Source organism: Lissotriton helveticus, chromosome 10, assembly GCF_964261635.1.
Source record: "Lissotriton helveticus chromosome 10, aLisHel1.1, whole genome shotgun sequence".
In the NCBI taxonomy this organism is placed as follows: domain Eukaryota; kingdom Metazoa; phylum Chordata; class Amphibia; order Caudata; family Salamandridae; genus Lissotriton; species Lissotriton helveticus.
In genome coordinates this window covers 878,889,442-878,915,227 of record NC_136071.1, presented here as the reverse complement: position 1 = coordinate 878,915,227, position 25,786 = coordinate 878,889,442, and the positions used below count along the sequence as shown (strand labels likewise).

The 25,786-nt window shown below is 42.3% G+C and overlaps 1 protein-coding gene across 1 annotated transcript in view; it reads left to right on the top strand.

Annotated features, from left to right (window-relative positions):
- The window catches only part of LOC144784130 (transmembrane channel-like protein 2), a 415,583-nt gene that overhangs the window by 329,070 nt on the left and 60,727 nt on the right, over positions 1-25,786 (top strand). Inside the window, exons 16-17 of the mRNA XM_078662812.1 lie at positions 4,397-4,475; positions 22,506-22,629. Of these exons, the coding sequence (XP_078518938.1) occupies positions 4,397-4,475; positions 22,506-22,629 (203 nt within the window). The remainder of the gene's footprint in view (positions 1-4,396; positions 4,476-22,505; positions 22,630-25,786) is intronic.

Below are 25,786 nucleotides of genomic sequence, written 5' to 3'. Positions count from 1 at the left end.
ATGCCTATGTACACGCCCTGTTCACGCCTCTTGTTACACCTACTTTCTGCCTTATCTTTCGCGACTGCTACAGGCCCTGCCCACTGCTACGCCTATTGTATTGAATACCATGTATTTTGTTCAACTATATATGCTTGTGCACTGTTATTAAAAGAAGCGCTAGCCATCCCAGATCTTGCCCGTGCAGGTTGTCCTGTTCCTGTCCTTTATGCTGTATTAAAACCTGCAAACTCCAGCTACCTCGAATCTTGACTCTTATTTATTGAGCTATCTGTTATTGTATATCCAGTCAAAAATAGAGGTATTATTTATTTATTTACCACATATCAACCCTTTGTCGGTGAGCTTGGTGATTAGCCATTTTTCATATTTAGTCAATTTGCGGCCCCACTGCACCCTCATCCCGGGATGGAGAACCCAATGCTGTAGCTGCAAACATTCCAGTCTCTCGGACTCCGGGATCCCATACTCTGACCTCAGCTGGGGAAACGAGATTACTCCCATGAGGTCAAATAGATGACCCACCGAACGGCACAAGGTGTCACGCCACTCTCTAAGGGCCATATGTATGAAGGCAGTTTTTCGATCGCAAACAACGAAATTCGCAGAAGTTTGGTATTTGCGATCGCAAAATAGCTAAGTTGTATGTATGTGAGCAAAACAGCCTCGCAAAATAAGAAATCGCAAATGTGCGATTCCTTAAATGCAATTTATGAGGCCCAGAAAAAGTGCAATTTGGCCATAAGGAATCGCAAATTACCACCAACTTCAAGTTGGTGGTATTTTGCGATTTCTTTAAAAAATGCACTTTTTTGCATTTTTCAAAGTGCCATGTGGCACACATACATGCCCTTAGTGCATGTATGTGTGCCACATGGGCACTCATGCACATTTCAGGGGTGCAACAGGGTGTCCTTTTGACACCCTGGCACCCATGAAATTGCATTCTCAATTTGCGATTCTCTAATTGAGAATTGCAAATTGAGAATGTCTTCCCATTCATTCCTATTGGCCTCTAGGCCCATAGGAAGGAATGGGGAGGTATTCCTTAATTGCGAATTGCAATTTGCGATTCGCAATTAAGGAATATGTAGGATTCATAAAATTATTTGCAAGTCCTACATACATAGCATTTTGCGATTCTCAAATAGCGATTCTCTAAAAATCGCTGTTTGAGAATCGCAAAATGTAACTTTCATACATACGGCCCTAAATGATTTGTCAGACGTACCTGAGGTGAATTCGCTATTGCCAAACAGGGGGGTCAGCAGGGAAGGAAAAGTCGAGAGTTTCTTGGTGGTCGCCACCCCATCCCAGACCGCCATTATTGACTTGTTGACCGGAGAGCCCATCAGGCTCCACGGCCGTTGTGATCTATGGAGAAAGGGGGCCTTCCATAATGGGATGCCGGCCAGAGCTCTATCCTGGAAAAGCTGCCGCTTTTTGGAGGACGGCCGTGCCCACTCCACCAAGTATCGCAGTTGGGCCGCCTTATAGTAGCTAAGGAGATCCGGTATTCCTAGGCCCCCATGTTCGGGGTGCATGTATCCTAGAGCCTTACTCATCCTCGGTCTTTTCCCTGCCCATACAAATTGATTAAAGCTGTGCTGCATCGACGCAAGAACTCCAGCGGAGGGGCTGAACCTGCAAGGTCTGAAACAGGTAGAGTGCTCTAGGAAGTAGGGACATTTTGACCACAGCTACCAGTCGAGGAGAGATAAGTGGTGCTTGCTCCAAGCGCCCAACTCTTTCACAGCTTGTTGCGACAGTCTGGTGTAATTCAGCTGAGCCGTTCGTAGAACCGTTGCGGCTAGATCTAACCCTAGATGCGGAATTGTGTCTGCTTGCTACCTTTCTACTGGCAAAGGTTGACCCGAAAGCCAGATACCCAGCTAAATGCACGCAACTCCTCGAGGAAGGCAGGAAGGAAGAGCCTAGGTTCCATCAAGGCCGCCAGTACGTCATCTGCTTAAAGGCTGATGCGATATGCTTCCCCCCCCAAATGGGATCCCCCTAATTCTAGGATTATTCCTGACCCGCTGCACAAAAGGTTCTATGTGAAGAGCGAACAATAACTGGGACAGCAGACACCCCTATCTGGTCCCTTTTTGAATAGAAAGGGGTTCGGAGGTGATGCCGTTGACCCCTTATGCAAGCCGTGGGTTTGGCATAGCAGCAGACCACCCATTCGCGGAACCTCTCACCTAAGCCGAATTTCGCCATTGTGTGTCCCAGAAACACCCAGTCCACCCGATCAAATGCTTTTTCAGGGTAAATCGTCAGCAGGAGAGCATCCATATGAATTTACCTTTGTTATTTTAGGTGAATAGTCTCTCTGTGGGCAAGATCTGCAAAGGGTGAACACTGTTCTTAGTAGATACTAATACTCTGTGGTGTATTTCTCATGAGAGTTTCACTGTTTGCAAACATTGCGGTACAGACTAAACTCTCTCCATTTTTACTCATATCCACTTCATTGCTCACTGTAGGTTCAGTGATACTGAAGGGTTTGATACAGGTTAAGGATGCCCCTAGAAGTGCTTTAGTTATGTATTAAGTTGAGTATCTGGATGAACTTGGTTTACTCTGAACTGCTGTATACAGATTAAATACTGTGTGCATCTACATGTTGTTGATTGTTAATATGAACTCAGCTACCCAGAAGGTGGTTGGTATAAGGTCAATGTTGTACATAACACAAGCTTGCTTCATCTAAGGGGGTTGTATGTGTAATGGCATTAATGATGCTTCATATTATTCTAAGCTAGTTTGTACTTATAGACCTCTAATTCCATACTCGTTTATAAAGTAATGTGCACAAAAGAAGCTTGGGTGATGACATCAGCGATGCCATTGATAATGTCATCAGTGATGCCATCAGTTGAGATGTCATCATTGATGTTATAAATCATATTGTAGATCTCATGAATGATGTATTATGTGATGGCATGGCAGAGGTACAAGTTATAGTTATCTCTGCAAACTATAACTGGTGAATTTATGTGATTTTTTAGTTCAAAATGTTATACTGGCACTGACATATTCATCTAACTATAATGACACTTTAACCTATGTTTTTTGTGTGAATTTCAAGGGTATTTCTATGTAAAGTAATTTTGTTTAGCACACGTTCAGTCAACTCCCCTACCAAGCACGGACTTTGGTCATGCATGGTGGGGTTGGCTGAAAGGTTTGAGGCCAACAACATCTAGAGGCAGCCAACCCCATGTTGTGCAAGGCATTTGGTCATGGGCAGTGTGAAGTTGGTCCCAGGGCTTGACTTGCAGCCAAGCCATACATCCAATACTCCGCAGGCAGCCAACCACACGCTGCGCATGGCCTTCAACCGAGAACAGGATGGGTGGCCTTCGGGCTAAGTTTGGCCTTTGGGTAAAAAGAGAAGGAGGGCGTGCGTCCCTCCTTCACAAGCCTTCTCAGGCCCCAGGGACCTCATCCCCCTGGGTTGAATCTTACTTAAAAGGGGATCGGGTTGCGCAGTCCCCCTCCCCGAGCCCTCTTGGGCCGAGTACTCCACACCTATGGGCATCCCTTTGTTCTAGGCAGGTACCCCAGTGCCCACCTGGGGCACCCACTAGGCAACACTTTGGGGGATGTGAGGAGAGCCCCAGGGACCCTGCAGGCCCAGCAGGCTCACTGCATGGTGCTGGAGCCAGATTTGCTCCCACCTGGTGGGAGCAGCTATTTTTGCTTGACCCCTCCGTGTGGGAGAAATATGTGTTCTCTTTCCCTGCCCGGAGGTGTCACTGAACCTACACAGAACAGAAGTCGGGTCCCAGATGGCGGGAGCATGCTTACATCTCTCACCATTTGGAGCACACTTACATTCCCAGCTTTCGGAATCCTTCAATTATTCTCAAAAACTTCTATGAGCCTCTGTCCTTACCCAACCACCAAGCATCCCATCTTCATTTCATATATGTACTTAGTTACCATATGACTAAAATTGATCTGTCACACACATCATGCATAGCATACCACTGCATCGAATGAACAGAGCGTAATCCATACAAGTGTGGTTTCCTGTACTGTACATTTCCTAAATATTTTGATTATTACTCAATATTTGTGCCATCTGGGGAATGAAACAACACTTATTACTTTTTTTTGTTTCAAACACATTAAGAAACAGTTTTAGATTTTTGACTTCCTTGTTGTTATGTTAGTGGTCATTAGTCCATATAACACAAGAGAGTACTCCATTCAAGTCGTGTGTGTTTACGTTTTTATTGATGTTTTCTATTTATTTGTGTTGCGTGTGCTGATATAGTTTATTTTTCCAAACTCTGAAGACCCATTTAAAATATTTTATGTCTAATTATTTTATAATATTTTATTTTTGTATGACGAGTTTGACATTTATTTAAATATTTTCTAGCCTTGCTATTTATTATCTTAATGCTGTTTCAAAAGCATTCGAACACGCAAATTTGGATCTGCGGAAGAAAATGCAAATGGTAGGTTTCAAAAGTATCATATAATGTTCTATGGTATTTATTTAACCTGTGGCAGCAGAAAATAAATGTATCATTCGTATTGTTCTATCATTATTGCAAACCTAAACATTGGGAATGAATGAGACTTAGTTCATAATATGCTCATCTCTTCAATTAATGCATGCACAAAATGCATCATCTGCTTTGTAAGGAGTTCGAATTGTGCAAAGGATCAGCAAATAGACCTCACGATAAGTTGCCATGGTGACTTTCTCACGCCTTTAAATTATGGTATTACGTACATGTTTTACTTGGAATATTTGGACATAATTCATCAGTGTCGTGCAGGGCAAAACGTGCAAAGCCACAGTTTCTGCCGGTGCCTTTATTCTGGGTTGAATAGTCTTTGTAATTTGCCGAAGGGCGTGTGACTCATAAATTACCACCCAGAATACTCTTTTTCAGTATCTCATTAGGGGGGATGTGTATCACATGTTTGTTGCATCTGTTTTAACACTGGCATTGTTTAACATCAAATCCCATGCAAGCGGTATTACTCTCAAACCATGGTAACTCATTTTCACTAACAAGCACAGCATGTGATCATTGTACACGCTGGAACAATACACCAACAACTGCACACTCAATGTATAGGTCTGGGCTTGTTTCTAGGGTAAATCCATTCCTGGGGATCAGTAGAGGGCAGCTTGTGAGTAGATGATCATAAGTTATCACTTTGCTATGTGATAACGTTATTCTTCTATAGATTGGCAGCAGGCGTATGTTTTTTTCGAATTCCCCCACCCGAGGAAAAAAAATGGCCATCTCCCCTCAGCTAACTATATGCTAGTTTCTCATTCCACCTCAGAGACCCACTGGCAGTCCTAACATTGAATCATCAAGTTTTCTGTCTTTCACATCCATTCAGCCAGTGCTCAGTTGTACTCTGCCTCCACTCAGAGTCTGCCAATGCCCTGTAATAGACACCTCCCTTTTCTAAGCACCTTTTAAAATATGTTACACTCGGTGGACCATGGAACACCCAAGAGACTTTTAACTGCCTCCAAGAGACCCTTCTCTCACCCTGATCTCGAGTTCAGATGTCCTCACACAACCCTCAAAAGCCTCAGCTAGTCCTCACAGGCCTGCAGCTGCACCTCATGCCCTACTACTTACCAGAGCACTTGAGGCCTCTCCTCTACTACTGCTTATCACCCAGCACTGAGGAACACGTCATTTGGCCTCTGACCCACTCTGCCGACCCTCAAATATGAGCGAAGCACCTCTGCTTACCGGCCAATGCTCACTTTGAGCCCTAAGAATTTCAGTCCCTCATCTGTGCCACCCATAGTACATCAGCCCCTGACTCCTTAGCTGGTGCTACTCTCTGCCAGCCTGCCCTGAGCTTTCCAGTTGTAGGATTCCCCAACACCTGTCTTCAAAGTGCAGCCAGGCACTTCACTCACTAATCTGCTGCTCCTTGCAAAATCCTGACTTTTAACTTAAGGCCATGCCACTTTCATTTGAAGGAACATTTTTTAAATGGTAGCTGCTATTTATCTGGCCTCCGAGTAAATAGTGAGCTTTTGCTGCTATTTACATGGCTGCTCACTAAATAGCAGATATTAGGTGATAATTAACCAGTGGCTGTGCACATTTCATTATTTACCAGGCCTCCAACGAATAGCAAACTAAATAACAGAGATGATGTAGTATTTGGTCAATAGCCAAACAAACAGCAAAGAAACTTCACTTATAATCCTCCTGCAGACTAGATAGCAGAGATTATGTACTAAAGTGGCTATGCAAATACCAAAGAAACATCACTATTTACCCTGCTAGATAGCAGAGATCATGTATTGTTTGGCCGGCAGCCATTCAAACAGCAAAGAAGCTTCACTATTTACGCAGCTTCTGACTAGGTAGCAGAGATCATGTACTATTTGAGGTGCTGGCTATGTAGCAGTGATCATGTACTATTTTGCCAGCAACCATACAAACAACAAAGAGACTTCCCTATTTATCCAGCTGCCAACAAAATTGCAGAGATCATGGACTATTTCACGAGTGGGCATGCAAACAGCTACTAAACTTTACAATTAACCTGTCCCCCGAATAAATAGCAGAGATTATGTACTATTTTCCCACAGCCATGCAAATTGAATAGAAACTATTCACTATTTGGCCTGTTGGTGATTAAATAGCAGAGATTATGTACAAGTTGAACAATGGTTGTGCCAATAGCCCAACCGCCAACTTAATGGCAAAGATCATGCACTATTTGTTTGGTGGCCATGCAAGTAGCAAAGAAGCTTCACTATTTAACTAGACACCAACTAAATGTACCAATTATGTACTATTTAGCTTTCAGTAGTGCACACCGCAAATAAAATTCACTATTTACTTGGCCACCGTCTAAATGACGCAGCTCGAGCTGCGAGAATAGCAAAGAAGCTTCTCTATTTACCTAGATAATGCCAAAATAGCAGAGATTAAGTACCATGTGGTGAAGAAACCTTACAATTGATGCTGTCAACGATTAAATAGCAGGCATTCTGAATTAGTAAGCCTGGTGCCAGATAACAACTGAAGTTTTACTGTAGATTAGGTGCACTTGGTCACTACAATGGTAGTAAGTGGGGGTGGGAAGCATTTTGTGGAAGTGTTAGAGAGCTGCCACGGGTATGGTGCTTAACATGCTGGGACATGCTGCACATAGCTGGCAGTCTGGCTCTTCATGCCTGTTTGAGTCTTTCTTCTTCCTCTGCAGGCCTCTGTCTGCTTTTGCTCTCGCCAGCCTTAGGCCATCCCTGTATATCTTTGAGATGTCTCAATCTTCCTATGGCAGTCTTTCATTTCTGTTTCACCTAGTGTCCTATACAGTCTGTGTCCAATGATTTCCTCAGTGTTTGTTCACTGGAATGCTTTTATAGTTTGGGATTTCTTCTGGCTCCTTGCCATCTCACTCTGTACCTGGCAGTCTCTGCATAAGATGCCTTTTTCATAAGCTCCGGCCGCATCTACTACCCTTCAGTTTTGTGATTGTTCCAGATTGTACCTGCTTCCTTACCTCATATTTGGACTCTCAGTATTTGTGGTGAGGGTGGATTGGTGATGCACATTATGACGATCACTGCAGACCAATTGACGGCCAAAAAAGCTGATTCAGCCATCCTTTTTCCCACATTCTTCAACCAAGCTTGGTAGTAAGCTGGTTATTTTAAATATTCAGTAGGGCGCATTAGTCGACCACATGAAAAGTAGTGAATTTTCTCTGCTAATTACTTGGCCTCTGGCTAACTGGTAGATTATATTTATTTTTTGTCAAGGTAGCCCTGGAAATAGTAGGTAAACTTTACAAGGCCGCCGGCTAAATAATAGATGCTGAACTGTTTGGCAGGCAGCCATGCAAATAGCAGAACAACCACACTATTTACACAACCACTGACTAAATAGTAGAGATTCTGCACTGTTTGGCCAGCAGCCATGCAAATAACAAGGAAACCTCACAATTTGCCTTGCCACTGGATGATTAGCAGAGGTTATGTATTATTTGAACAGCAGTCACCCAAACAGCAAAGAACCTTCACTCATTACCTGGTTTCTGGCAAAACAGCGGACATTATTTACAATTTGGTAATCAGCCATGAAAATAGCAAATCATCATAATTACTTTCCTAGCTGCTTTTAAAAAAAAAATCTACAGCTATGCACTTGCTTTTACTCACAAAGCCATGGGATGTATCAGGGAAAGAGTAGAATTATCAAAAGGCTCCATAATATCAGAAAACCTTTTTTTCTGCAGCAAATCAGTGCATTCTAGAACTATTAATTCTGGTTCAGTTCAATTTACAAATCAGACTAAGGGCATATTTAGAATTCAACAGACTGGATACTCCTTCACAAACATGATGAATATCCCTTCCGGGATTCGGAATGTGGCATAAGGGATATCTTTTATGTTTGTGATGGAGTATCCTGTCTGCCAAACTCTAAATCAGGCTATAAAACACCTAAAAACAATGATATGTAAAAGCAAAGGCCAGAACTGGACATGTATCCCAGTGACAAGTGCCATTTGACATTTAGTGTGATCTTGTAAAAATAGAAATAATTGCATAGGGCCCCTTATGAAGTCATTTAAACATTATAATTGAGAGACTTCATTACAATCTCATGACAGAACATCTTATCCCTAGTGCCACAGGTCCTAGACAATTTGGTCTCTCATGTCCTGGCACTTTTAGTGTTTGTCCTCCTCGTTTGGCTCCTCCTTGATCTGTTCTTTGTCCTCTTAGTCCTACTGGAACGAAAGTCATTGATCCTGGCCCTCTTGATCCAGCTTCTCCTTGTTCAGGTCCTCCAGAGCCTAGTCATTTTTATCCATGCCTCCCTGCCCACCATTGTCCATTCCCTTTTCTCTGCTCCAATTTTAATCCAAGTTCTGTGACCTATGTCCTGACTTTCAAGACCCCCCTAGCCCTGTTTTCAGTTTCCTGGTCAAGATCCTTTAAGTTCACTTAGTCCTACTTGCTCCGGTCTTCTCGGTGCAATTGGTACTGGTCCCCTTGGTCTTCCTGGTCCCTGTCCTACATATTGTGGTATCCTGGTACTGATGGCCATGGCGCTTCAGGTCCTGATCTCCATAATCCTCTTCAATCTGGTCCTGACGCTTCTGGCCCTAGTACTCCTCCTTTTTTGTCCTCATGGTTCTGCAATAACAGATACTGGCCCACCACAGACCATCCTAGCCTTTCCCAGGTCTAATGTTCCTTGACATCTGGTTCCTGCTAGCCTTTGAATGTCCTGGCTCTGTACTTCCTGGTCGGTCAGGGTCTGTACTTCCTGGTCGGTCAGGGTTTCATTTCCATGTACTCCTAATAATATTCCTTTGTATCCTGGGTCTCCTTTTCCACAGGTTCCCAGTTCTAGGCCTTTTTCCCCCTCACCCTAATTCTCATCCATCAATCCTCCTGGTCCTTCACTCCTGTTTTATCTATTCCCCTGGTTTGCCTGTCCCTAATCCTTCTGCTGCTGGATCTCCAGATTCATGTAGTCTTCGTCATAGATCTGGTACTCCCTGGTCTGGTCCTCATCTATTAGTCCTTCTGCTGTGGTCCTACTGGCCTTGGATTCCCTAACCCTACAAGTCCCCTGGGGCTCCTGCCCCGTCCTAGTCCTACTTGTTCCCCTAGTTCACTTTGTTCTTGTGCATCTGATCAGACTTCTGAATCTATTCCTTTGTATCCTGGGTCTCCTATTTTACAGGCTCCTGGTCCTGGACCTCCCTCCCCTTGCCCTAATTCTCATGCATCAGTCATCCTGCCCTCCTGGTTTATCTATTCCCCTTGTTTGTCTGGTCTGACTACTTCTGCTCCTGGTTCTCCTGGTCCATCTAGTCCTGGTCTTAGTTCTGGTACTCCTTTGTCTGGTCCTCATTTACCGGTTTTTCTGATGCTGGTCCCACTGTCTTTGATTTCCCCAGCCCTTCCATCCCTGTCCCCCTACCCCATCCTAGTCCTGTCAGTTCTTCTATTCCACTCTGTTCTTGTGCATCAAACCCTGGTCTCATCTATCATGGTCACCTAGTAATGGTCCTCCTGGATCTGGTCTTCCTCATCGTTCAGGAACTGGTGCTCTGAGTTCTCATGTTGTGGGTCGCCCTAGTGCATGTCATACTGTTACCCTGTTTTATGATCCCCCTAAGTCCGACCCTCATGGACCTTTTGATCGTAGTCCAAATGGATCTAAACGTCCTGGTCTTTTATATCCCCATTGGCCATTCTAATTTAGAGTCTCCAGGTCCTGCTAGCCCTGGTCCTCTGGTTGTGTGCTTCTCACTCCTGGTCCATTCGCTTCTGGACCATTGGTCCTCCTTGATCTCACCTCTGTGGCCTTGGCCATTCTGTCTCTGGTCCTTCTTTCCATTGCTCTCCTGGTACTGGCCCTCTTTGATTTGTCTTCCTGGGTCTGCAGCACCTTGGCCATGGTTTTTCTCATCCCTCTGTTTCAGGCCCTCCTAACCTCTCTGGTTCAGGCCCTCTCAGCTCTCTTTATCTTTATGGTCCAGGGCTCTCTGTTCCCTTCACAACTGTTCTTCCGGGCCCTTGTCCACTGGGTCCAGGGAGCTACTGATCCTTTTCTTGCTGGTCCCGGTACTCCTATTCCTGTTTTTCATTGTTCTGTTACTCTTCAACTATTGGTTCCTAGTCCACCTCTGGCATTAGTAACCCTGGTCCTTATAGATTAGTTCTCGCTTGGTTTGGTTTTTCTTGTCTTGGTCCTTGTGGCTCTGGTCATCTGAGCCCTCCTTGTGGTCCACCTCCTGGCCTTTATTTTCCTACTTTTCATCATCCTACTTCCTTCCCCAGTCCACCTCCACATGACTTTAGTATGGTACAGCCTCCAAGCCTGTCGCTCAGATTTTCTTTTATTTGGAGCTTCCAGATTTCTTTTGCATTGACAACACTGTCAAAGACAGAAATAATGGCTTTAGAGACTGGACCATGCCCACTTAAACACTATTTAGTATGTTAAAAATATAAACTACCATTCCCAAGATACATTGGCAGGTGACTAAAATGTCAGTGTGGCTGAAGGTGCCACTCATGGCATGGGAAAAATAAGTATACATGCCTGGAACCCACTCTGCTGTGTAAATAGTTTTAAAACGTGTGTTTATTCACAGACAACAGAGGGAACCCCTCCTGTGAATTACCCATATGCATTACTTACCTGTCTCCTGCTTTTGCTTCCTCATTACTGTGCATTGCTCAATTTACCTCTTGCAAGTGTCCAGAAGCACTGTGCACCCAAGCACCAATTGCCTACCATATGTTTCTCATCCTCTGAGGCCAAGATATCACCAATCTGTCTGCAATTCCTGTTTAATGCTGTTTGTCAACTGTTGCTGTGGTGCCAGGTTTGAAATACTAAACAAGCACAACTCCTTTAAAAAGAAGTCTAAAGCTATCACAATGCCTTCCTTCCATAAGAGGCCAAACAAGAGCCCAACCCTAAAAAAATAAATAAAAAGGAGGGTGATGAATATTTAAAAAAATGTATTCTCACAAGTGAGTAAAACATGTATTTAACATGATTTATAACCATAATGAATATTCTTGCCAAACACCCTAATACCCCTAAACTGCAGCACAAAATATCTGTCTGCCATATATTGAAACTCCTGAAATAGAAGTTTGATTCCGCCATTTCTCATTTCAATACTAAAACAACATAAATGTTTTTTATTCAAAATTGATGTTACTGTTTTTTATCTGTAAACTGCCTAGCCTAATTCATGCACTTACATTTGTACAAGCTACTGTATATTTATTGAAGCACTTAATTTCAAATGCCTCTCACATGTTGCATCCTCATTAAACTTTGGCCATCACCCTACCATTGCCTGTCCCTTTTGTCTTCATAGCCAGATATATAAAGACCTCCTTCACATACTTTTTTTGGCTGCTGGTCAGATTTTACATCATCTCTACAATGTGTCCTGTTGGCGGCCAAACAACTGGGATCATGTACTATTTTGCCAGCTGCTGGGTAAATAGCAGAGATTATGTACTATTTGGCCAGCGCCTAGGTAAATAGCCACTTTCTTTCTTTTCAAACACACACACACACACACACACACTAGTATATTTTACAAGCAGCTTGTTTCCACAACCATGCAGTTTAGTAGCAATGTAAATATGCCCTCCCTGCAGCAACGGTTCAATTTTTAGCATCCTTGCAGAGTTGGTTCATGTTGGTTCATGTTGTCTCTGCAGTTCCTTTGAGATGTTTCCTAATAATCAGTTAAACAAATCAGGTAGTGATGTGCATATAAATAATAATAACTCGTGTTATGTAGCACTTGATGCGTCACTTCTGCAGTTTCTAAGCACTGCACTATGCACAAGCACTATGGTGTTTATACAGAATATCGGAACCAAAAATATCGAGGGACAAAATATAGTGTCAAGAATAACGATAACAAAAATATTGTGATGGTAAGTTTCTATAGGTAAGTAAAGTTTTACTAGATATAACTCCACATATAAGTACCATGACATTATATATATCTTCAAGGTACGTAGATGCGTAGTTAAGAATATTAAATCTATACTCACCTTTTAGCACTTACTTCTCGATATTTTGGTCCTCGATATTTTTGACACAATTTGTCTGTCCACACCATATTTTTGGTTCTGATATTATGTCAGGGATCCCCAGGATTGAACCTCATCTTTCAGCAGTGCCCCTTCAACTAATTGGGCAACCGAAAGCACTGTTAGTTTAATAATACATGTAATATATATATATATATATATATATATATATATATTCAACAGTGAAAGTTGCCCATTTAGGAGAGCCAGACGCAGGTATGTATGGTCTTCGTAGTGCCGTGAATAATACTCTAGGCATTACAAAGACCATCAGGCTCAGCGAGAGCCAAAGCCCACTAGGGCGGGAGGCTGGATGGATTAGTAATGCCGCATTGCTTCCCGCTGCAAATAACGAACTGCCTCTGAAGAAATGCTAGTCAGCATGAAACGCGTCAGGCTGTTGAATTTTTGGCAAGATTTACATCCATTGTGCTGCAGCTTCCACATTTAACGTGAATTTATCTACCTGTGTGGCTCTCCTAAATGGGCAACTATCACTGTTGGATGTATTCAAGGCTGATCCCGTCATGGGAGAAGCCCTGTCGCAATGAAGTGGACCGTGTTGGAGTCAAACGACGATCAGCGTAAGGGTCAGGAGGTCGTTTTGTTGAAGTTATAACGTGCAACACGGTGAGAACAGGACTCTTTCCACAACCACTGGGGTTTTCACTGTTTAACCTTTTCAACATATAAACAACTCACTGGAGTATTATTCACGGCACTACAAAGACAATCAGGCTCAGCGAGAGCCGGCGCCCACTGGGGTGGGTGGCTGGATTGATTAGTGATACCGCATTGCTTCACGCTGCAAATAACAAACTGCCTCTGAAGAAATGCTAGTGAGCATGAAGCGTGCCAGACTGTTGAATTTTTGGCAATATTTTCTTCCATTGTTCTGCAGCTTCCACAATTAAACGTGATTTAATCTACCTGCATGTGGCTCTCCTAAATGGTCAACTTTCACTGTTGGATGTGTTTATGGCTGGTCCTGGTGGTGGGAGAAGCCCTGCCGCAATAAAGTGGACTGTGTTGAAGTCAAACGACGATCAGCACAAGGGTCAGGAGGTCGTTTTGTGGAAGTTATACCATGCAACACGGTGAGAGCAGGACTCTTTCCACATCCACTGGAGTTTAAACTGTTTAACTTTTACAACGTGTAAGCAACTCAATGGAGTATTATTCACTGCACTACAAAGTCCATCAGGCTCAGCGAGAGCCGACGCCCACTGGGGCGGGTGGCTGGATTGATTAGTAATGCCGCATTGCTTCACGCTGCAAATAACAAACTGCCTCTGAAGAAATGCTAGTCAGCATGAAGCGTGTCAGACTGTTGAATTTTTGGCAATATTTCCATCCATTGTGCTGCAGCTTCCACAATTAAACGTGATTTTACTTACCTGCATGTGGCTCTCCTAAATGGGCAATCTCCTTTAATACCAATGCGTCAAAGGAGAGTTCTCGTGCTAATCATTTTATTTTCCGCACATCTGCCATGACGCGTTTCGGCCTGATAGGCCCTGTTCACATGACATATTGCGAGGTGTACACCCATTTCAAGTGACATAGTGTTGATTATTTTCATGAATATAGACAAGAATACATATTAAAACCAAACCAATGCCAGGACATTATGTTTGGCTTTAAACTTGGATATTATGTCCAAAATGTTGCAAAAGTATTATACCTCATTTTTTTGTTTCTTCATTTCATTTGATTTACACCTATAAAGTGCATTGCAAGTATAAAAAAAGTATATAAACGAGGTGCCTGTGCTCCATATTAAAGGAAATTACTGAGATTTACGTCACAAATGGCTAAATATAGCATTATTGCACAACATATAAAATAATAGATATTACATGTACATGTGACATCACTTCTGTGCAAAATTAGGCATTTGAGCAAATGTAGGCAAATAATCCATTTTAAAAAATAGCAAATCATTAAAATTTCTTGTAATTCATATAACCTAATAAAACACTAGTGCGAAATTCTGCAATATAAAGTGCATAGTGCGTACTATACAACATGCCATTTGTTGACATACATTACACAGTCATTTCTCTTTTACATAGTATAGCTTTTTTATCCAGTAGACAATATTATCTTGCCATACCTTGATTTGCAGTACTCACTCACTCCTTTAATGGATATCTTTTATAAAACCTAATGTTTGCCTCAAATTAGCCCAAGTGAAAGGAATATACCAGCCAAACTCTTGTCCTCCGGAAGTGTTTAAGTACTCTTATAGTGCTAACACTGTGCCTAATATTATACAATATAAGCTTTTATAAACGTGGTTGCTGCTTTTTAAATGTTCCTTGTCATGCAAATCTCCTCTTTTGATTTGAAAGTACAGAGATTTAAAATGTCTAGTATCATCTAATCTGTCTATAGAACCCCTTTGAATGGCAAAAACATTGATTTATGATGGGAGCGTCATCAGAGTATGTCTTAGGCAGATAAGGGTTTCAAATGTCAGTTAGAACAGAAATGTGTATATATCTTCACTGGCATTTAAGCCATTAGGAATTTTTTTATCTAAATCTAAAATATATCTTGTTTCCAGTCAGCCCAATATTGCCTCTCAATTGCCCCCTAACCTTAATTTGGGTATTGTATCAATTACAAAATATTTCAGGTGACACAGATTGTTTTTATATGTCTCCTTGAAAGGACACGCAACCGGATATAGGGGATTCATATTGGTTCGTGCTTGGATATGTTGCAGAATGCGTTTATGCACCTGCAGTTTGGTACTCCATATGTAGCGCAATTGACAAGTGCATTCAAGTACTAATACTGCAAAATCAGTTTTGCAGGAGACGAGTTTATCAATTTTGTCCTTTATGAAATGGGAGTATGGTACTGCATTATATTAACACCAAACTGGCATGCCCTGCATACATTACACTTAAAGAAACCTTTTTTAGAAGAGAGCCAGTTTCAGGCCTCTGACACTTCTGGGCTATATATGTATCTGCAGCCATACATACCACTTTGCACATACACACACAAGCACTGCAATCATTCCCCTGCCCAACCTCACCTCTCACTGGAATAGGTTTTGAAATGCCAAGCTTGTTGAGCTTGAATAATTGCTGATTCTAGTGTTCAGCTCTGAAGGTCCCATGAGACTGGTATTTACACCTACATCCAAACATTCACTGCTGCAAATTCAGGGTAGCCTGAGCTGTTCTCTGCATGCCAGCAGGAAGTACACTCTGTAACACAACAGGAAGAGTTGCTTGGAGTTTTCAGGCTTTGATTATTTCTATTGATGTCATGTCCCCCGCCCTTTGCATAGCTCCACAGATACCTGGAGGTCGTAACGCAAGGGTGAAGATCACTGGTAAATTGAATCAGTTCATAACCACACATTAAAAAAATTCCACAGCAACATTTCCTTCTCAAACTGAAGGAGAGTGGCATCACATCCCGTACTCAATTTGCCCCAAAGCATCATGGTCAATGTAGTGCATGATAACCCTTACTTTAGTAGTATCCTTTAATTAATCACCCTGGTTGGTGCAGCCTGTGCGCTGGAACTCTAGTCACATGTTTCTGGATTCATTTCTTCATCAGTAGGGAGCGACAAGTCGTTGGGGTCCTGGAAATGCTGCCCAAAGTCTTCCGAAGTCTCTGAACTACTCACTAGGTGAAGGTGAATCAACACAAGCTTGTCAGCTCAGTAGCTCAATAGCTCAAGGGAGCCTTTTCAAACAGGGCAGTGGGGCCAGACTGCCTCACATCCCAGCACTCAATTTGCCCCAATGCATCATAGCAAATGCAGTGCATGATAACACTTACTTTAATAGTAGTGTTTCCTTTTTCATCCTTGTTGGTGCAGCCTGTGCTGTGTAACTCTAAACAACATTTCCTTTCTGTTGCAATGACATTCTCTGCTCTGTCATAATTTTCAGATACTGACATATTCCTCAACTTCATTAATTGTGCTCATGGTTTGATGCTTCTCTTTTTTTCTTGCCCTAGTCTTGTGGAGTTAATTTAGGCCTCTGCTGCTCCATTGTCTTCAATGGAGCTTTCAACATTTCAATGTTCTAATAAGTATTAGAACATTGGAATGTTGAAGACTCCATGAGAACAATTGAATGTTGAGAGCTCCATTGAAGACAATGGAGCTGCAGTGGCCTATATAAACTGTAATAGGCCACCTGCTCTCAACATTGCAATGTCCTCATACACAGCCTCTGCCTCTCTCTTTCCCTGCCTCTCCAAAATATATGGATTGTGCAGGGGAAAGTGAAAGGCCGAACCTGTACAGAAGGGTACGCAGGAGCCTTTCCCCCCTCTTCATATTGCTTACAGTTTAACTGGAGCCTCCGAGGAGGGAAAGGGAATCCTGCTCAGCTTCTTGGTCTCTCTGGGGCAGCTGAGCAATGAACAAGCAGTTTAGCGGGCCCAGGGAGAGCCAGAGCCTGACTTCAGTCTCCTTTCACAGCTATTGTGATTGATTACCAGCTAACTGCCATGGCCCTGCACGCGGCTATTAACTGTTGAACAATCACTGTCATGATTCTCTTTCTGCACTCTTGTTCCTGCCACCAGGGATCCTACATATGGAACTTTTCAGTGTTCAAATAAGCTTCCAGACCTTTTACTGTACCCATATACTGATTTCCAGGCTTTTGTTAGGGATCAGGGGTAAACTCTGCTCTTCCCGCAGAGTTTGTGGAGTTTTTCCTACTCCGCGCTCTGCTTGGAGTGCGGAGTTACACAAAAACTCCGCCAACCACCACGTTGCTGAGTTTTTCTCACGCACAGCTCGCCAACATTAAGTTGGTGAGCATGAGCAATAAAATCGAGTGCTAGACCGTCTAAGATTTTTCAGCATGGGTGGTTGCAGCAGGTCACGACACTCAAGTTGAGAAAGCTGCTGCTTGAGTATAAAATCTACTCGAGCGGCAGAAAGAAGTAGCGCCCTCTGGCGTGCTGTGTGGTGCCCATTCGTGCGGACTGTACAGTACGGGACAAGCTCCTGGCACAAAAAGTCAGCAAGAACAGTGTAGCATATCGAATTCCACCACTCACGGAACTCTGTGGAATCTCGCTGAGTTTTTAGTTAACTCCACAAACTTTGCGGAATGAAAATCCATAAATTCCACGCACCCCTAGGCTCTTGGATGCTATTCGGAAATTCTAATTATTTTCCTGATTTGCCAGGGTTTGTAGTAGGCAGTCTGCTTTTGTTAAAAACTCCAATACCTTAGAATCTCCCTACTTCAGCTCCACCTCTGCAGGCCACGGATGAGTAGAGGAATTCAGCACACCCATAGCTGGCAGGTGCTTGCCTGCTCACACCTGATGCATGTGAGTATAGGGAGCTCTTTTAAGCTCCGGTTCCCTTCAGTTCAGCATTGGTCATTGCAAAAGTGTTCCAGCTTGACTGACCCCCTTGTTTCCTGAATTCCTGAACTTAAGTTAATTCTTGTTTCCAAAAGAATTCTGATTCCTGTGCTGCAGCTAAATTTTAGTTTCCTGAACTAGCACTGCCTGCAGTGCTACCTTGCTTCCTGATTCCTTAATCTGAGCCAGCACAATATTAATGCATTTTTGATCCTTGCACTTTCCTCTTTCTGTAGTTACCCAGACCCTGCTTTTCTATCCATTTACCTTTGCCCAGTTTCTATTGTGTACCTGTTTCTGCTGTCTTAGCTTCCATGACCATTGTGTGTTTGTTACTTGCTCTCTGCCAAGTGTGCACCTGTTTCACCTTATTTCCTGTTAAGCACTCCTTCTTGCTAGCTCCTTGTCTTTCCTGGCTGTGCATTTTAGATCTACACACTTGTTGTAACTCCTTGCATGTTCCTGTTTGATTGCCAGGTAGGTATAGTGAGCACAACTGACAACTTAGGTGGTGTGTCTTGTCCTCAGTGAGTATTTTCTTTGAGTTACTTTAACTGTAGGTATCAACTTCACAGACCCTGAATTTGCATGTGTACACTATATGTGGGCATTTGCAGTCAGTATCTGCAAAAATTTGTGGGTGAGGAATTTGCCACCAATCCTTTCCAGAGTTCCTGGCAATCATAGCAATAGCTGTAAAACAAAGACTTCGGAGCAGGCAGGGACAGTGGGGTTTCAAACCCCCCTACTCAGGCTCCGAAAAGGCCTTTGCTTTTTAATTAGGATATTATGCTCTCATGGGACATGTTTTAATAGCCTTATAGCTATACTGGCCATTAAAGCCCCACTCCACTCTTAAAGGTCCTCGTCAACTTGAGCAGAACATTAATGGCCCTATAGCCCGCTACAGACAGCTATACGGCTATAATGGTACCTTTGGTTACAGGGGATTGGACTGTAAAGGTATAGGAGAGAGGCAGTCATCTTGATGTGAGCTACTTCTGACCTCCCAAAAAAAACAAAATAATATAATTCCTATTAGGCAAACAGGATCCAGTAAGAAATCCCTGGATTCCCTTGAGTAGCCTGGCATAATCAGTAAAGCTATACTCAGAGACAATTGCATCTGGTACATAATATTAAAAAGTCAACCCAATTTAGTTACTTAAAATACATTTGATTGATTAAAATAACACAAAATGTAAAAATTGAATGTAGAAATTATGGTTTATAAAATATTTCCCAATGGAAATAGTTGTAAATCAACATCAAGAAGTACATTTGTTGCAGTGGTTTTGTGCTACCATCTCGCTGTAAATATATTGACACCAGATATATCTTGAGAATAATATCAACCCCCAAAATAACATCACAGCAGAATTAGTAAAAGTGAATCTAAATTTACTTTAATTATATTTTAGTAGTCAATACTATTGTCATGAAGCATCTGCAGGCCAATATTTCAACATTAATATTGTGGCATAAAACTGGTGCACTTGCCTGAGACCCCGATACACTATGAGGAAAATCAGTTATGGAGCGTGATCAGATATAGGCTGTTGGTTATCTTTGGACAAACAGCTTAGCTGCCTGAGATTTAGACACACTTTGCAGTTAGCCAAATAGGGAGCAAGATCAGGGAACAGTTGGTGTTTCATTCAAGTAAAACGTTTACTTTTCAACTACTTTCATGGCGGTCAAAAATCTTCAGGTGACAAGGCTGGAACCTGCAGCCAGACAGACAAGACAACATAAGACCAAGTGGAAGTTTCTCACACACATGCAGTAGCCTCAGACATTGCCATCAAACCGTAAAAATGTTGTCAGTGTGATCACATCCTTTTCAAGCAGCATCTTGTCTTCTAGAGATGAAATGTTTTAAGAAAAGTCCTGCATCTTCTTACTTTGTACTCCAAAAGTCTCCAAACATTCAAGAAAGTGTTTAAAGGCACCATAGGATGGGTTTAGGGGAAGTTCCACACACCATCCAACAAAATATTCCATTACAATTGGTTGTTACATTTTCTCTACAGCAGTGCCTACTGTGTGCGCAGCCGTAGCATCTGGTCTACATGTTCTCTCCAGACTGATGCAGCTTCCCCTGTCTCCTGCACATTCTTCACTCACCAGAGAGAATTTCCAAAATATCCTGCATGCTCCCCTGGACGGAAATTAGCCCCATTTGTCCTTGTGGGTCAGCAAAAGACTAGGGGCCTGATTCAGAGTTTGGTGGATGGGTTACTGTCACAAACATATAGGATATCCTGTCTGCCATATTATAAGTGCATTATATCCTATGGCACTTGTAATATGGTGGACAGGATATGTGTCACATTTGTGATGGTGCAGCCCATCCCCCACAGAGAGTTCTTTCACAATCTTAAAAGACACAACAACCACTGGCACATGGATACAAGTCCTTCTTTAGATTCCAGTAGACTACAACCATCTCATTCCATTTCCTCCTTGAAGCAGGAATACACATCTGCACCATTCCTCAGTGGTATTCAAGCCTCTTTCAATCAAGTCACATAACATAATACATGCATTCAAATCTTTACAGAATCAGCAGAATGTTACTTCCTTTTGTAGGGGTTGTGCCACTTCTAGTATTTGTCATCAGATGTCATTGGCAGAGTGACCAGCATCAGAAAGTTGTACCACCAAGGGTGCAGGGGTTACTCTACACCGGATCCTGCTCCTATATTGTCCAATCCGCACTTTTACCTGTTGGGTGATTTGACATGAACAGATCATAGCACATGGACTTCACATACAATATACAACATTAACTCTGTTACAGTTAGAAAAATGCCTCTATTCAGATTTGAAAATGCCATTTTCAAGTACTTAGTATTGTCTGTAAATGGACAAGCAACACAATCTCCACATTTGTAATGATCCCTCACAGGAGGAAGGCCTCATATATCCCTAAGGGTGCTGTTAGATAGCTTGGGACATCTCACAGAGTGCACCAAGTGATTTATTTTGGTTTTTGCCTATGGTAATCCTAGTGTTGGGTCAATATTATTCGATGACACAATTTTGTTAGAGTGAGGACAAAAGGTAGTAATACATACCATTTGTTGGACATTTTAATGTGATTTGGTCCATAGTCTTTCTTCTCTATTACAGTACCAGGCTCTCTTTAGTGGAGTTCTTACCAATCTGCAAGGGGAGCCCCTCTCATTTTCCAAACATTGGTATGATTCCACCAACAAATGATTTACTTTGTCACTACAGTCGGTTATCACTCTTTATATGTACTCCTTTTTGTCACCCTCTTAAACAGGCTTTCACTCCATGCATTTCAATGGGGACCATGTAACCGAGTCCTGTATTGGCTGCCACAACATGTTGTCCATGTTGTGGTCAGACAATTAATGGTGGTCATTTTGGGGCACTCCCTTTCTGGCCCCCACTACCCTTGTGAGGAGTCTCAGGACGATGGCAGGGTGTTGTATGCCTATGTGAGTTTGGTAGCCAGGTCTGGCAACATACCAGGCCCTCTGGCCACCACCGACTCACCATGTACAACCTCTGGCCAGGTCCTGCAAACAACCTGGAACGGTTGGTCATCCCTTCATTGAGAGCGCTCTTTTGTTGGGCAGTTCGTGGAGTGCCTCCAGTCACTCCCTGTGCAAAACTCATCACAAGCTCACAAAACCCAACAGGCGCCCATCCTCTTCACTGCTCACAGGGGGTGCAAGCTGAATACCTCGGTACCAGGTGCTGGTACTGCAATACCTGTGGTTAAAAAAAACTGTTTTTATGCATTTTGAATTTAAGGCAGTCCGTTTGGGCTGTAGCCTCCCCCTATGGCCCTGGGGGACAAGGTGTGCCCACACTGCTCCCAAATGCGTTCATTCATTTATTTTTTCAGGACTTGGGGACCAAGTCCTTTGGATTATAATGTCTTCCACAGTTTATTTCTACAGCAAGGAGGAATTCTTTTTTGGGTTGTTTGGGACTATCTCCATTGGACAGTGTAAAACATATCAACTGTTAATAGTCTCATGAATCAACATCTATAAGTACCTTAGAAAAATCATCCTCCCTGGAGTTCCATGTTGCTTCTCCTGTTTACCAAAAAGCACCACCTAGTACCTACCAGAAAGACACTAAAAGAAAATCCTAAGCATACCAAAACTTATCGGGTTACAATCCTACACAAGCCTAGTCAATTCTGTATTTTACAATATGTTACTAGCTATCAGGTCGGAATGCCAACCTAGTCCAACACGTACAAAAAACAGTAATAAATACCTAAGAGTATGACTCATTATGTTCATTATCTTAGTCATATACAAAAGCTGTGTTTTATCGAACGAAAAACTTTCTTGAATTGCCTTCAACAAGTGGTCCATAAAGTTCTCTGCTTTATTCAGAATGAAGTGTGATAAAGTATGTTCTCTGATAAAAATATGTCATTAGGCTACACGTTCACTTACTATTATTACATCGGTTCATTGAAATATGTATGTCATCATCATACTGATGTTCTGATGTCATTTTACAAAAGCAACGTGAAGAGGAAAAAAACAAAAGAAACAATAACACAGAAGCTAATTCTATAATGAAAGAATTAGAGGATTTGCTTCCACCACAGGCAAGAATGGCACTCCATCAGCAATCCAGTGAAACAGGTACGTAGATATAGCTGATTTTTAAGTTACAATAATGTTTGAACTTTCATTTAGTCATAATATGAGTTGCATTCATTAACATGAGATGTAATGAAATATGAGCAATTAACATCTATGCTATGACCACTCAAATTGCTACTGCCAGAAGATGCCTACACTTTTAAGACACCAAAAGTTGTCTTTGAGGTCTTAAAATTAAATTAAAATATCTGGAACTAGAGTTGGACATGTCCAATGGTCAGAAATGTCTATGATGCTACAGTTTACTATGCCCGGTATCCTCATGTTTCAAAGATGGACCTATTCTGGCTCACTCATTCTATGGTGAAGCAACCAAGATATGAAATGACAAATCAAGCCATTCAAATTTGCACCGGTCTTCGTATCTTTCAATAAAGGCTGCACTACAGTAAAGAGGCACACTTTGAAAAATGTAGCATATAGAAATTCCCTATTAGGACAGATGAATTTGTGCTTATATATTTGAAAAGAAGTGTGCTCACTTTCAGCAGGTTTAGAACAAAAAATGTTATACATGGATTTTTTGCTTCGGGCATGAGCAGGAGTTGTGCACAATGCTGCTACTGCCCAGGCTGGAGCAAGGTAACAGAGCCAGCTCTGCCAGCAACCAGCGGGAACAGCACAAGGCAATCAAGACTCAATCCAGCAGAAGCCACAAGCAGAGTCCACGGCAGGACCAGTTGGAACAGGTCAGACGGGCTCGCCTTGAAGCTGGTTGCAGCCTGTAGCTTAACAGGAAGTCATCCAACTGACCTTTGGAGTGCACTTCTTCATTGTGTGTACAATTAGGCGAAGGTACAGCACTTAGGGTTTCTTCACAGGTCTTAAACTGAGCCTTCAATTTTTCTTCTGCTCTTCCACAGGTCCAGGGTATTCTGACAAAGGTGTCCAGGGATGCCACATGTATGCCTGGCACTAGCCTGTGAGTGGAGGTGACTTTTGGCCCCTCATTAACCATTAGGTTTAGAGGGCCCACACGTAGCCCTACCTACTATTTGAGCAGTTCCTGTATGCCCTACTGCAAACTGTCTCACAGTGCCTCTTTCTGCCTAAATCAAGATGGTGTAACCCTTCTCCCCTTCTGCAGTGGTTGTGTATTCATCCCAGAGGTGTGATCAGAGACATGAGCAATTCCCCTTCTGTGGTCTCTTCCACCCAGTTCTGGGGGCAGCGCCCTCCCCACTGAGAGCGGAGCCTGCTTAACTGAAAGAACAAAGAACAGAACCTGCCAGCTGTCAGCTAACATTTGCCTATGACAAGGGATGTCTCTTTGAAGTTAATCAAATGCCTGGGCACTTTCCAAATGGTCATCCTACTGGAGGAACAGTAACACCTCTCCACACCCAGGCCTTTGTCTCTGCTCTGGGAGCAGAATTCGTATCTCATTCAGGGCTTGAGTACTCAGCGGTCTGCAGCTAGATTCTAATGTAAATTAGCCTCAAAAGACTTTAGGCATGGAAAAGGTAACTTTCTAAAAGTACCTTTCGTTGATATTTATTGAAAACCTGACTTGACCAGTGTCTAGGGCTTTCAATAAATATTTAAAGGAGTTCAAGAATTATCTTTTTTGTGTTTCTTAGTCGAAAATAACATTATTAAGTTTAATAGTGAATCTCAACCCTTGCTACAGTGAAAATATCTTTTAGAGTCTAATCACTGCAATGGCATGTTTAGTATTAACCTTCTACATGTTCTGCTTTTACATACCATGCACACTGCCTTATGGGCTACACGGCCAACTTAGAGGTTACTTACTCATTTTTAAAAGAACGTTTTAGGCTTGCTAAAAGGGTTTATTTTGACAGGTTGAATTGCAGTTTTTAAACTGCCACAGTCAGGCTACAATGGTAGGCCTGGAGCCATGTTTACACAATCACTGTAGTGAATGGTGCAATATAGGCTGCAGTCCACTAATGGTATTTAACTCACAGGCCCTGGGAGCACTTGTACCATATACTATAGAGTTATGGATATGTTTACTATGCTAATTAGGAGTATAACAAATTTCAACATGTTTAAAGGCCATAACACATGCCTGGTAGTAGAGTCTCAGTGCAAAGTCAAAAACAAAAAAACAGAAGCACTAGAAAAATTGGAGCAGACTAATAGGAGATGACCACATTTAGAGAGAGAGAGAGAGAGAGAGAGAGAGAGAGAGAGAGAGAGAGAGAGAGAGAGAGAGAGAGAGAGTGTGTGTGTGTGTGTGTGTGTGTGTGTGTGTGTGTGTGTATGTATATATATATATATATATATATATATATGGGCATGTATTCCGCCGGCTGTGTGAACCAGATCTATCCTTGCAGTGTGGGTAAACCCTAACAGAACCAGACAAACACTATCTTTGTGAGGACCTGTGCGCTAAGAGAACCAGTCCTTATAGTGAATTTAAGAACTTTCAAGCAAGTGTATCAATGTGTGTGTGTGTTTGTATGTGCATGTGTGTTAGGGGTGGGTATACCAAACAGGATTTTCTCCAGCTTAATTACTCAGAATTCTCTCTCTCTCTCTCTCTCTCTCTGTCTCTCTCTCTCTCGCTCTCTTAGATCACTTTTTCATATGCTCCTGTGACAGGATTTTTTCCCCAAATTAATCACTCAAACTGGCATAATTGCATGATTTTGGTAATCTCACATCACAAGAGTAATGCAAAATTACTGAAAGTTCTTTAAAGTTTTGCACAGCCGTAGTGTGTGTACTGTCTTGAAGAGATACCTGTGTGAAATCAGACAGAGGAATCATAAGGCTTTGTCATAGTAGCATCATAGTAAGTAATGAGAGTAGGAGTTCGCAGTTTGAAGAAACTAACAAAATACATGTTCAAGGACTAGGACCCACCTGAAAATAGGCCTAAGAAGACATGCCTCTCATGCCATAGGAAATAGTGACTTCTGGGATATGACTAACCATATAGTGCTATTTAGACTGAACAAAGTGAACAACTATTTGAATAACCAGCATGTTGTCAGCAGAGTTGTATAATTATGAAATCTAAAAGGTGAAAATATGTAAACAACAATATTGGATTTGATTATTTTTAAAATCCATAACCGATTCATAAAGGGAGAGCAGTCCCCTTGGGGCCCTTTCCACTTTGGGAATCAAGTTGGCAGCCTTAGGAAGGAAATTTATTCCA